The 14,342-nt window shown below is 48.5% G+C and overlaps 1 protein-coding gene across 4 annotated transcripts in view; it reads left to right on the top strand.

Moving 5' to 3' along the window:
• The window catches only part of NOLC1 (nucleolar and coiled-body phosphoprotein 1), a 518,787-nt gene that overhangs the window by 266,603 nt on the left and 237,842 nt on the right, over positions 1–14,342 (top strand). For all 4 annotated transcript variants that reach the window (XM_069240533.1, XM_069240536.1, XM_069240534.1 and 1 more), the window contains one exon: positions 9,708–9,842. In XM_069240533.1, the coding sequence (XP_069096634.1) occupies positions 9,708–9,842 (135 nt within the window). The remainder of the gene's footprint in view (positions 1–9,707; positions 9,843–14,342) is intronic.

Raw genomic sequence — 14,342 nt, 5'->3', positions numbered from 1 at the left:
GGAGACTGGTCATCACTCCGATATTGAGGGAGTTCCTGTTAACCTTTTCACATGACAAAACCCTTGCATGCCACTTGGCAAAGCAAGACTTGGGGCAGGCTTGTCCCTCACTTTCACTGGCCCCACATTTCGTAAGACCCCAAGAAGATTTGTCTCTCAGGTGGCATCCCAAAGGCCCCCTTAATCCAGCTGGTTGGGGTACCCTTTGAGAGGGTTGGAGTGGATATTGTTGGCCCCCTGGACCCTCCAACAGCCTATGGAAACAGATTCTTACTAATGGTGGTGGACCATGCCACCAGGTATCCAGAGGCCATTCCTGTTAGGACCACTACAGCCCCTGCAGTGGCAAAGGCCCTCCTAGGTGGGAATCTTCTCCAGGGTGGATTTTCCTAAAGAGGGGGTATCAGAGAGGATGCAAACTTCATGACTGCTTACCTTAAAGCCATGTGGAAGAAATATGGTGTCACTTACAAGTGTACCACTCCTTACCATCCTCAAACAAATGGGTTAGTTGAAAGGTTCAACAAAACCCTCAAAGGCATGGTAATGGGACTCGCAGAAAAACTTAGGAGGTGCTATGTCCTTTTACCTTACCTCATGTTTGCCCACAGAGTGGTTCCTCTAAAGTGAGTGGGCTGCAGTACCTTTGAACTTTTGTTTGGACACCCTGTCAGGAGTTATCTTGCTCTTGTGAAGGAAGGCTAAGAGCAAACTCTCAAACCTCCAAAACATGACATAGTAGCTATGTGTTGTGCCTCTGATCTAGAATGGCCGAATACATGAAAAGAGCATCCAAAAATCATCCAGCCATGCAAGAGGTGCAGAAGCAGTGGCATGACCAGAAGGCTGTGCTGACTTTGTATCAGTGTAGGAAAGTACCATCTTGCCTGGCATGTTACCCCCATATTTCACTGTATACATGTTGTTTTAGTTGTATGTGTCACTGGGACCCTGCCAGCCAGGGTCCCAGTGCTCATAAGTGTGCCCTGTATGTGTTACCTGTGTGATGAATGTCTCACTGAGGCTCTGCTAACCAGAACCTCAGGGGTTATGCACTCTCATTTCTTTCCAAATTGTCACTAACAGGCTAGTGACCAATTTCACCAATTTACATTGGCATACTGGAACACCCTTATAATTCCCTGGTATATGGTACTGAGGTACCCAGGGTATTGGGGTTCCAGGAGATCCCTATGGGCTGCAGCATTTCTTTTGCCACCCATAGGGAGCTCTGACAATTCTTACACAGGCCTGCCACTGCAGCCTGAGTGAAATAACGTCCACGTTATTTCACAGCGATTTACCACTGCTCTTAAGTAACTTATAAGTCACCTATATGTCTAACCTTCACCTGGTGAAGGTTGGGTGCAAAGTTACTTAGTGTGTGGGCACCCTGGCACTAGCCAAGGTGCCCCCACATGGTTCAGGGCAAATTCCCCGGACTTTGTGAGTGCGGGGACACCATTACACGCATGCACTATACATATGTCACAACATATGTATAGCGTCACAATGGTAACTCTGAACATGGCCATGTAACATGTCTAAGATCATGGCATTGTCACTCCAATGCCATTCTGGCATTGGGGAGACAATTCCATGATCCCCCGAGTCTCTAGCACAGACCCGGGTACTGCCAAACTACCTTTCCCAGGGTTTCACTGCAGCTGCTGCTGCTGCCAACCCCTCAGACAGATTTCTGCCCTCCTGGGGTCCAGCCAGGCTTGGCCCAGGAAGGCAGAACAAAGGACTTTCTCAGAGAGAGGGTGTTACACCCTCTCCCTTTGGAAAAAGGTGTCAGGGCTGGGGAGGAGTAGCCTCTCCCAGCCTCTGGAAATGCTTTGATGGGCACAGATGGTGCCCATCTCTGCATAAGCCAGTCTACACCGGTTCAGGGATCCCCCAGCCCTGCTCTGGTGCGAAACTGGACAAAGGAAAGGGGAGGGACCACTCCCCTGACCTGCACCTCGCCTGGGAGGTGCCCAGAGCTCCTCCAGTGTGCTCCAGACCGCTGCCATCTTGGAAACAGAGGTGCTGCTGGCACACTGGACTGCTCTGAGTGGCCAGGGCCAGCAGGTGACGTCAGAGACTTCTTACCTGTGTTGCTTGTCTATCCTCTTTCCTAAGTAGCCAAACCTCCTTTTCTGGCTATTTAGGGTCTCTGCTTTGGGGAATTATTTAGATAACGAATGCAAGAGCTCATTAGAGTTCCTCTGCATCTATCTCTTCATCTTCTGCCAAGGAATCGACCGCTGACTGCTCTGGACGCCTGCAAAACTGCAACAAAGTAGCAAAGACGACTACTGCGACCTTGTAATGATGATCCGGCCGCCTTCTCGACTGTTTTCCTGGTGGTGCATGCTGTGTGGGGTAGTCTGCCTCCTCTCTGCACTAGAAGCTCCGAAGAAATCTCCCGTGGGTCGACGGAATCTTCCCCCTGCAACCGCAGGCACCGAAAGACTGCATCACCGGTCCTCTGGGTCCCCTCTCAGCAAGACGAGCGTGGTCCCTGGAACTCAGCAACTCTGCCCAAGTGACTCCCACAGTCCAGTGACTCTTCAGTCCAAGTTTGGTGGAGGTAAGTCCTTGCCTCCCCGCGCTAGACTGCATTGCTGGGTACTGCGTGATATGCAGCTGCTCCGGCTCCTGTGCACTCTTCCAGGATTTCCTTTTTGCACAGCCAAGCCTGGGTCCCCGACACTCTAACCTGCAGTGCACGACCTCCTGAGTTGTCCTCCGGCGTCGTGGGACCTTCTTTTGTGACTTCGGGTGAGCTCCAGTTCACTCTTCTTCGTAGTGCCTGTTCCGGCACTTCTGAGAGTGCTGCTTGCTTCTGAGTGGGCTCCTTGTCTTGCTGGACGCCCCCTCACGCAATTGGCGACATCCTGGTCCCTCCTGAGCCACAGCAGCATCCAAAAACCCTAACCGCGACCCTTGCAGCTAGCAAGGCTTGTTTGTGGTCTTTCTGCACGGAAACACCTCTGCAAGCTTCTTCATGACGTGGGACATCCATCCTCCAAAGGGGAAGTTCCTAGTCCTCTTCGTTCTTGCAGAATCCACAGTTTCTACCATCTGGTGGCAGCTTCTTTGCACCCACAGCTGGCATTTCCTGGGCATCTGCCCACTCCCGACTTGATCGTGACTCTTGGACTTGGTCCCCTTGTTCCACAGGTACTCTCGTCCGGAAATCCATCGTTGTTGCATTGCTGGTGTTGGTCTTCCTTGCAGAATTCCCCTATCATGACTTCTGTGCTCTCTGGGGAACTTAGGTGCACTTTGCACCCACTTTTCAGGGTCTTGGGGTGGGCTATTTTTCTAACCCTCACTGTTTTCTTACAGTCCCAGCGACCCTCTACAAGGTCACATAGGTTTGGGGTCCATTCGTGGTTCGCATTCCACTTTTGGAGTATATGGTTTGTGTTGCCCCTATACCTATGTGCTCTCATTGCAATCTATTGTGACTGTACATTGCTTTCTATTGCTATTACTGCATATTTTTGGTATTGTGTACATATATCTTGTGTATATTTGCTATCCTCATACTGAGGGTACTCACTGAGATACTTTTGGCATATTGTCATAAAAATAAAGTACCTTTATTTTTAGTATATCTGTGTATTGTGTTTTCTTATGATATTGTGCATATGACACCAGTGGTATAGTAGGAGCTTTACACGTCTCCTAGTTCAGCCTAAGCTGCTCTGCTAAGCTACCTTTTCTATCAGCCTAAGCTGCTAGACACCTCTTCTACACTAATAAGGGATAACTGGACCTGGTGCAGAGTGTAAGTACCCCTTGGTACCACTACAAACCAGGCCAGCCTCCTACAATCAGCCAGGACAGAAGTTGTAGGCCCTAGAGCCTGCGGCTCCCAGGGCACTCCAAGACAAGTGGAGTGGCCCATACACTATTGAGAGAAAAGGGGAGGCCACCTATCTGGTTGACCTAGGCACTCCTAGAAGCCCCCACAGGATGCTTCATGTGTACAGTCTGAAACCCTATTATGATACAGCTGACATGACTTTGCTCATGACAACTGATGAAGGTCAGGGAGAAGAGTTACCCTCTGTAGGAAGCTGGTCTGGTGTGTGGTGGACACCTGTGGTGTTGGCACCTTATACCAAATCCAGGCAACCCTTTATTAATGAAGTTTAGGCAGTGTCTAGGAAGCCAGGGCTCTCTAGAGGTAGCTGTGGATGAGCAGCCCAGGCTTATCTGGGAGACATGCAAAGCGTATGCAATACCACAATAGTCCTACAGCACTATCACACATGAAGAACCACACAGTGTTACAAAATTAAAGGTACTTTATTATGGTAACACAAATAATAGAATACTTATAGGCAGTTCTCCAAATGGAGATAAGTATACACACTAATTATATCCTCATTAGCAATCATAAGGAGCATAAAAACAACAAGCATTGAAAAAAGTATTAGAAAATAGTGAAGGCTCTAGGGGAGTGACAAACTATATACTAAGAAAGTGGAATGCGAGATAGTTTCCAACCCAAGCATGTGGAATCTTTACAGGAACCGACAATCTGCAACTTCAGCAATGTCTCTGCTTGGCAACATTGTTTCTTCGGCTCCTTCCAGCAATTGCAACATTTCCCCTGCTGTGCATCCTCGGAGGTCGACGAGGCTTCAGCCTGCACCATGAAGCAAGAAGGAATCACCATTGAATTGAAGGAGTCACTCCTGCATCTGCAGACACCAACTGCAACGACGACCAGCTGCGTGGATCTGTTCTCCTCTGGACCAGCGTGGGTACTGTATCACAGGTGTTGTTCTGGAGTGGTCTCCTTGGTCCTCTCTGCCAGCTGTCCAACTTGAGAGACGGTAAGCCCTACCTTTCCTTGAAGGATAGTACCCTTGTGCACCATGACTCCTGCAGCTACCAAGGCTTGTTTGCTCCTTCTCCAAGGGATCTTCAGGATCCGTGTAGCCCCGGCCCCCAGCACTCCACCCTGCCAAGCTCAGTCTCCTCTCTGCTGCTCCAGCGACGTGGGAATCTTCTTCAGCTATGCTGACTGGGCCTCTCTGCAACTTACTGTGCCTGCTGCCTGTGGGTTTCTTGTGCGGGCTGTGACCGCGTCTGTTGGCTCTCCCGACTACTGAGGGTCACCTGGGACTCCCCTCTTTTGGGTCGAGTCCCCTGGGCCTTACTTGTCCTCTTCAGCCTTGCAACACATCTTTTGCTCCTCTTGCATTTGTCAAGGCTTGTTGGTGGTTCTTCTGTGCCACTCACCATTGGCAACCCGATAACTGATGTGGGATGGCATCTGCACCACTCCTTGCAGGACAGTACTACCGTGCACTGCGACTCTTGCAGCTACCAAGGCTTGTTGTGTGCTGCTCCAAGGAATCTTCAGGCTCAGAGTAGCCCCAGCCCTCAGTACTTCTTCCTGCCAACCACAGTCTCCTCTCTGCTGCTCATGGGACACCCTCTGCACTGTTCCAAGGACCCCTCTGCAGCTCCTGGGCTCCACAGCTGGCCTTCTTCCTTCCCGGTTGGCTTGGTTCTGCATCCACAGAAGGGGTTGGTAGTGGCCCCTGCCCCCACTGGACACCCTCATGGACTGGACTTCTGTAGGAGGCTGGACTGGCTTGTAGTGAGTACCAAGGGGTACTTGCACCTTGCACCAGGCCCAGTTATCCCTTATTAGTGTATAGGGTGTCTAGCAGCTTGGGCTGATAGATAATGGTAGCTTAGCAGAGCAGCTTAGGCTGCACTAGGAGACGTGTGAAGCTACTACCAGTACCACTTAGTGTCATATGCACAATATCATAAGAAAACACAATACACAGTTATACTAAAAATAAAGGTACTTTATTTTTATGACAATATGCCAAAGTATCTTAGAGTGTACCCTCAGTGAGAGGATAGGAAATATACACAAGATATATATACACAATAGCAAAAATATGCAGTATAGTCTTAGAAAACAGTGCAAACAATGTATAGTTACAATAGGATGCAATGGGGACACATAGGGATAGGGGCAACACAAACCATATACTCCAAAAGTGGAATGCGAACCACGAATGGACCCCAAACCTATGTGACCTTGTAGAGGGTCGCTGGGACTATTAGAAAATAGTGAGAGTTAGAAAAATAACCCTCCCCAAGACCCTGAAAAGTGAGTGCAAAGTGCACTAAAGTTCCCCTAAGGACAAAGAAGTCGTGTTAGAGGAATAATGCAGGAAAGATACAAACCAACAATGCAACAACGATGGATTTCCAATCTAGGGTACCTGTGGAACAAGGGGACCAAGTCCAAAAGTCACAAGCAAGTCGGAGATGGGCATATGCCCAGGAATTGCCAGCTGTGGATGCAAAGAAGCTTCTACTGGACAGAAGAAGCAGAGGTTTCTACAGGAACGAAAAGGGCTAAAGACTTCCCCTTTGGTGGACGGATCCCTCTCGCCGTGGAGAGTCGTGCATAAGTGTTTTCCCGCCGAAAGAACGCCAACAAGCCTTGCTAGCTGCAAATCGTGCGGTTAGCGTTTTTGGACGCTGCTGTGGCCCAGGAGGGACCAGGAGGTCACAAATTGGACCAGGAGGTAGAGGGGACGTCGAGCAAGACAAGGAGCCCTCTTAGCAGCAGGTAGCACCCGGAGAAGTGCCAGAAACAGGCACTACAAGGATGCGTGAAACGGTGCTCACCCGAAGTTACACAAAGGAGTCCCACGTCGCCGGAGACCAACTTAGAAAGTCGTGCAATGCAGGTTCGAGTGCCGTGGACCCAGGCTTGGCTGTGCACGAAGGATTTCCGCCGGAAGTGCACAGGGGCCGGAGTAGCTGCAAAAGTCGCGGTTCCCAGCAATGCAGTCTAGTGAGGGGATGCAAGGACTTACCTCCACCAAACTTGGACTGAAGAGGCACTGGACTGTGGGAGTCACTTGGACAGAGTTGCTGGATTCAAGGGACCTCGCTCGTCGTGCTGAGAGGAGACCCAAGGGACCGGTAATGCAGCTTTTTGGTGCCTGCGGTTGCAGGGGGACGATTCCGTCGACCCACGGGAGATTTCTTCGGAGCTTCTAGTGCAGAGAGGAGGCAGACTACCCCCACAGCATGCACCACCAGGAAAACAGTCGAGAAGGCGGCAGGATCAGCGTTACAGAGTTGCAGTAGTCGTCTTTGCTACTTTGTTGCAGTGTTGCAGGCTTCCAGCGCGGTCAGCAGTCGATTCCTTGGCAGAAGGTGAAGAGAGAGATGCAGAGGAACTCTGATGAGCTCTTGCATTCGTTATCTAAAGTTTCCCCAGAGACAGAGACCCTAAATAGCCAGAAAAGAGGGTTTGGTTACCTAGGAGAGAGGATAGGCTAGCAACACCTGAAGGAGCCTATCAGAAGGAGTCTCTGACGTCACCTGGTGGCACTGGCCACTCAGAGCAGTCCAGTGTGCCAGCAGCACCTCTGTTTCCAAGATGGAAGAGGTCTGGAGCACACTGGAGGAGCTCTGGACACCTCCCAGGGGAGGTGCAGGTCAGGGGAGTGGTCACTCCCCTTTCCTTTGTCCAGTTTCGCGCCAGAGCAGGGCTAAGGGGTCCGTCTGAACCGGTGTAGACTGGCTTATGCAGAATTGGGCACATCTGTGCCCAAGAAAGCATTTCCAGAGGCTGGGGGAGGCTACTCCTCCCCTGCCTTCACACAATTTTCCAAAGGGAGAGGGTGTAACACCCTCTCTCAGAGGAAGTCCTTTGTTCTGCCATCCTGGGCCAGGCCTGGCTGGACCCCAGGAGGGCAGATGCCTGTCTGAGGGGTTGGCAGCAGCAGCAGCTGCAGTGAAACCCCAGGAAGGGCAGTTTGGCAGTACCAGGGTCTGTGCTACAGACCACTGGGATCATGGGATTGTGCCAACTATGCCAGGATGGTATAGAGGGGGCAATTCCATGATCATAGACATGTTACATGGCCATATTCGGAGTTACCATTGTGAAGCTACATATAGGTAGTGACCTATATGTAGTGCACGCGTGTAATGGTGTCCCCGCACTCACAAAGTCAGGGGAATTGGTCCTGAACAATGTGGGGGCACCTTGGCTAGTGCCAGGGTGCCCTCACACTAAGTAACTTTGCACCTAACCTTTACCAGGTAAAGGTTAGACATATAGGTGACTTATAAGTTACTTAAGTGCAGTGTAAAATGGCTGTGAAATAACGTGGAAGTTATTTCACTCAGGCTGCAGTGGCAGGCCTGTGTAAGAATTGTCAGAGCTCCCTATGGGTGGCAAAAGAAATGCTGCAGCCCATAGGGATCTCCTGGAACCCCAATACCCTGGGTACCTCAGTACCATATACTAGGGAATTATAAGGGTGTTCCAGTAAGCCAATGTAAAATTAGTCACTAGCCTGTTAGTGACAATTTAAAAGAAATGAGAGAGCATAACCACTGAGGTTCTGGTTAGCAGAGCCTCAGTGAGACAGTTAGGCACCACACAGGGAACACATACATATAGGCCACAAACTTATGAGCACTGGGGTCCTGACTAGCAGGGTCCCAGTGACACATAACAAACATACTGAAAACATAGGGTTTTCACTATGAGCACTGGGCCCTGGCTAGCAGGATCCCAGTGAGACAGTGAAAACACCCTGACATACACTCACAAACAGGCCAAAAGTGGGGGTAACAAGGCTAGAAAGAGGCTACTTTCTCACAACTTCTTTTGCAGGTCCTCTTCTACTGGAATCCAGCTTTGGTTTCTTTCTATCTAGTCCTGTTCTTGTACAGTCCTTTTTCTAAGTCCTCCTGTTAGTCCTTGGGAAAACCAGGTACTTAACTCTGCTCTCCTGGTCGCTGGGGTGGTCACTCTGGTACTCACCTCTTCGGGTTCCTAGTTCTTCCAGCTTCCCTCTATCAACTCCACATCCTTGGGGTGGGGATTGTATCTCGCATTCCATTTTCTTAGTATATGGATTGTCCCTTCCCTAGGGCCCTGTCTATTTTTACTATGTATTGCCAATGCTTGTTGTTTTTATGCTATTTTACTGATTGTTATTGTGTATATAATTAGTGTGTACTTACTGCCAGTCAGGGTGGACTGCTTGGAAGAATTCTAGTGTTGTGTTTCTGTAATAAAGTACCTTTATTTTTGTAACACTGTGTTCTTTCATGTGTGATACATTGATGTGTGACTGTAGTGGTATTGCAGAAGCTTTGCATGTCTCCTAAATAAGTCTTGACTGCTCATCCACAGCTGCCTCTAGAAAGCCCTGTATACCCAGACACTGCCTACACTTCACTAATAGGGGATACCTGGACCTTTTATAGGGTGACAAAAACATAGGTGTCTACCACACACCAGTCCAGCACCTACACTGCCCCGTAGGGTCCCATGCATTTCTGTGCTTTTGCTGATTCTTGCTGAATGTATACTTTGTGTGTAGATATTTCCAAGTGGCGACCTATCAATGTTAGTATTGTAGTAGTGTTGTAATAAAGAATACTTTATTTTGCAACACCTGGTGTGGTTCTTTCCTGCATGCCAGTCTCTGAATGATTACTGTGGTGATGTAAGTGCTTTACGCTCCTCCTTGAGAAGCATCAGCTGCTCTCCACAGCTACCTCTAGAGAGCTTTGGTTATCTAAGCACCATAGGTGTACACTACAAACTGAGCCAGCCTCCTGCATGTGTGATTGTACTGTGGGCATTAGCCATAATTACCTTGTTTTTCTTTCTTTTTTTCTTTTTTTTTAAGATTCCAGTTCAGAAGAGTGTGAAATCAGATCCAAGTTCAGTTCCAAGTCTCTCCAAGCTAAGGCTATGGTAAAGCCAGTACCCAGGAAACCTATGAGGCCAAAAAATGTTTCCAGTTCTTCTGATGAGGGTACAGGTATGTGGTTTATTATTGGTATTCCTGTTAAAAGTTGTAAAGAAAGCTGGCAGAAGAATCATGCTGTTTTCATCTTTACTATAAATTTGAATATCTGTTCAATTTGGGCTATATCTGATAGTCTGATATATCTACACAAAAGGATTTTGTCAATTCGACACATTACCTAAGAGCCACTTCTATGACCATTCAAAAATAAGACGCAGTAGCTGTCCTCGTGGAGTTTCAGTATTGCCTTGTTGAATTGTTTTTGTCTACTATTTGAAGACATGGAAGTCCACTTGGCGGCCAGAAAAGACACTGTAGAAACAATTTATGCAGAACGCTGGAACAGAATTTTTTGTTTGGTGTGAAATTGAAGGCTTTTTTTTTTTTTTTTATTCACACGTTATGATGTTCTGTGGTTTGCATTGTTTTTTCCCTGCAGGGTCCAGCAGTGGCTTTCTATCAAAGGATGATTTATCAGCTTTTGTGTGCCTCCCCGACAAGCCTTCCTTCTCATTCACCAATAATGTTGTTGTTTTTTCTTTTTCTAAAAGGGTTGCTTTTACTTGTTCCCTCCCTCTCTGTTATAGTTCAATGTCTAATCTGAATCTTGGGTTTTAATGGTATCCTCATTTAAGCACTGTAAGAAAGTGTCCTCTTTCTAGCATAGTTACCCCCGCTTTTTGTCTGATGTTAAGTGTGTTTAGACTGTAGTTCACTGGGATCCTGCTTAGCAGGACACCAGTGTCTGTGCTCTCCCCCCTAAATTAGGTTGCTGGTAAACTTTTGCATCCACAATTGGCATACAAGTGCAACTGTGTAAGTCCCTAGTAAATGGTACTTATGTATCCAGGGCATTGGTACTTCAGGGATTCCCCCATGGGCTGCAGCATGTACTCTGGGGTTCCTTAGAGGATCCTCCAGCTCTGTCTGTGCAGCATTACTTGGTCTAGCTGCCAGCCCACACTGCTTCTGACCTCAAGACACTGTTCTGCCCTCCTGCTGGTATGCCTGACTCAGGCCTGACTGACAGAACAAAGGACTTTCTACAAGGGAGAGGTGTGACCACCTCCCCCTGTGTATTAGGTGTCTAAGGGCTGGGATGGGGTGGCCTCTGAGTGACACCAAAATGCTTTGTAGGGCATATTTGGTGCCCTCCTTGCATAATCTGGTTTGCACCAGTTCAGGAATCCCTTGGTTTCCTCTCTGGCATGAAACTGTGCAAAGGACATGGGAGTGACCACCCCATGTCCTGTTCCCTCCCTAGGGAGGTGCAGAGAGCTATGCCCGGTGGCCACTTGATTCTCTCATCGTGGAAACAAGATGGGCAGAGGGCCCTGGGAGCATCTGATTGGTTAGGCCAGGTAGATTACGTCTCTGACCTCCTCTGATTCGCGGATCACTTCAGAGAGTGACCATCCCCTTTTTGGGTTTGCTTAAGGGCTACCCCGTGGATGGGTCCTCAGATTTGTCACGCAAGATTCTCCAAGGAACGCTCTGTAAGACATCTTCTGCTCCTTGCTAATGAAACCACTGCTGGTCTGCTTTGGAACCGAAACACATCTGCTTCTGGTGTGAAGGCTCCCATTGCAACATTGTTTCTCCGGATCCTGCAAGAGTTCTGCAACATCCAAGGCTGTGCATCCTCCTGTGCGCAAGGATTCTGTTTGCACCTGGAAGCACAAAGGAATCTTCCTTGGAGTGAAGGAGTCACTCCCCTGCATCCGCAGGCATCTCAAGACGTCGACCGGCTGGTGGGGGTCTGGTGTTCCATGAACATCGAAAGGCTCTGCTTCGCAGGTGGTGAGTCTGTGGCTTCTTCTGGGTCCTGCTTGTCTTCTGACCAACTTGGGAGACTGTGGGCCCCTGCTCCTGCCACAGGACCGGAACCCCTTTTCACTGTGACTGGTCCACTTGCTAAGGCTTGTGATTCTTCCTCAAGGAGATCTTCAGGCGCCAAGAAGCCCTGGCCTCCAACATTCTGCACCTCGAAGATCAGCTCCTGTCCTGCAACTCGTGGGACTTCTGTTTTGTTGTGCTGGTGAGGCCTCCTTGTATCCCCCAGTGCCCATCGCATGTGAGTCACTTGTGGGGGCTCGAATGACTACCACTGGCCTTCCTACGTGCTGAGGGCCAGCCCTGACTCCCACCCAAGGGTAAAGTCTCCTGGACCATGCTGATCCCCAAAATTCTGCACACCTCTTAAGCTCCTGTGTGCATTTGCCAGTGCTTGTTGGTGACCAGGCTGATCACTGACCCTCCTGCAATCTGTCGACCTTCGATGGACAGCTCGTAGGTGACTCTGGGATCTTCTGTAGCGCTTGGACCCCACAGCTGTACTTCTTCCTCCACCCACTTGTAGGCACTCCTCCTTCAGGAGGGTGGGAATTGGCATTTGCACTACCTAGGCACCTTCAAGGTGCTGGACTCTGTCCCCTTCCCTTTCAGGTCCTTCGCGTCCGGAAACTGTCCCTGGCTTCCACCGGTTGTGGCAGCAACTGGACAATCCAAGACTTCCACTGAATTCAGAGAGGGTCCTTTCTCCCCTCTGCGTCCGTGTCCCTGGTGTAGGTACTCCTGTTTTCTGGGTATCCTGGGGTCGGGGTACTCTCCAAACTTCCTATTGTCTGCTGGTTTCCTCAAGGTCCACTGGGAAGGGTCTTGAATCACACAAACTCCGACTACTCCCTGGTCTAGTCAATGGGACGACGGGGTAAGTAAATACCTTGCACCTGATTGCTAGGGACACTTGCGGTATTTACCTCTGGTGTTTTCATTTACCCCTAGCTAACTACCACTCTTAACTTTGTTGGGTTCACTATTTCTTATTTCACTTTCTTAGTATATGGTTTGGCCCCTCCATAGGGCCCTGTATAGTTTCTGCTATTTCTGTTGGTTATTGTGTCTATATATTGTGTGTAGTTCTCTCCAAAGGGAGATATACCAATACTAGTCTAATAGAGCTGTAAAAATAACCCTTTACTTTTTGTAACACCTGTTTGGTTCTTTCTTGTGAGTGAGTTACTGTCTAACTACTGTTGTTTTGCAAGTGCTTTACAGTCCATCCACTGGATAAGCTTCAGCTGCTTCCTCAGATATTCCGAGAGAGCGTTTGCTATCTGGACACAAATTCACTATCACCAAGGGTTCCCTGGACTTAGTATGGGGTGTGACACCATAGGTGTACACCATAAACTGAGCCAGCCTCCTTCAAGCACATGCACAGCAGCCTGGTTTAAGTTCTCATTGTTACCTTAATGGCAAAGAAGTCTGCACTTTGTTTAATTTCAGGCCCTTTCTGTTCAGCCATTATTCTGTTTTCTTCACTGATAAATGTGGTCTTTGTATCTGTCCACCCCTTCTTCCAGAAATGGTATCTGCTTCTCACAAAGGTCAGTTCATTACTTTAAAAAATAAAAAAGGTTTTATTGATTAAAAGGGTCGAAGCATATGTAACAAATTAAGGCATTTTTCACATTGGCATGAGTTATTTTTCCTAGATCTTCAATCATACAGGATAACATAACATTAAAAAATATACATTCAAGCTGTGGAAAATCTATTGCGTGGGGTGCAATAGGGTCTGGTAATAGAGTTGTTCCAGGAGCCTACCTGTCACTGGGTTGAATTAAAGGGCTGGAGAGAACTGGGGTGATGTACTGTTGAGCAGCTACTGTGTTGACTTGGGGGATGGGAGGAAGGGGAAACTCGGGTAAGATAAGCAAAGATTAGAGTAATGGAAGGGTATGGTATATGGTACTGTTAATCAGGGTTGCATGGTATTGTCTTGTGTATGTTGGTGAAAATGGAGAGGTGTTGTTGATCAATGACTGGAGATGGGGCGCTTATGCAGCCGTCCAGTTTGTCACGTTGAAGTGCCTTCTCTTCCGCCGCTCCCCACCAAGCCTCTACCAGGGTAAGGTTGCCGAGCACCAATGGAGTGTCAAATTGCGGATCGCCAGCAGGAGTGCCAGGCAAGTAAAACGGGTGGGTACCTTGTGATTTTTTTTCTGCACTTACAGATGGGTAGTGCATTCATTGTATATATATTAAAATCAGTTAGTTATGTAGACTGAATGCCAGTATTGCTGTAATGCGTGGCAGGACCATAATACATGTTGACAGTCCGCACCTATGAGAGGGTATCTTGCGCAGGTAATACGGGCAGTGGGATAATAGCGGTTTAAACGGGCTGGGATGAGTTAACGCTCTATGTAAGATGTAGAACTGGATATTATTGAATCTGGAATTTGGGGAAACTAGTTATGGCTGTAGAAACGCCTGTTCCCATCCTTTATCAGTTCCCTCCCCACTTCAATCTCCTATTTCCGGCAGAGGTCCTGAAGAGGGGAATCAAAAAGTTCTCGAATGGCTCTATACAGGGCTTAATTTGAGCCAATGGTTTCCGGTGCGGGGCGCCGGCACTTAGTTTTCTGTCAGGCATTTACTGTGAACAAAAGACATATGGGAAACCTGGAGGAAGAGATAAACAAAAAAGCGTCACAATCTGATAAA

Source organism: Pleurodeles waltl, chromosome 6 (assembly GCF_031143425.1).
Source record: "Pleurodeles waltl isolate 20211129_DDA chromosome 6, aPleWal1.hap1.20221129, whole genome shotgun sequence".
Taxonomy (NCBI): domain Eukaryota; kingdom Metazoa; phylum Chordata; class Amphibia; order Caudata; family Salamandridae; genus Pleurodeles; species Pleurodeles waltl.
This window is presented reverse-complemented; position numbering and strand designations above follow the sequence as displayed.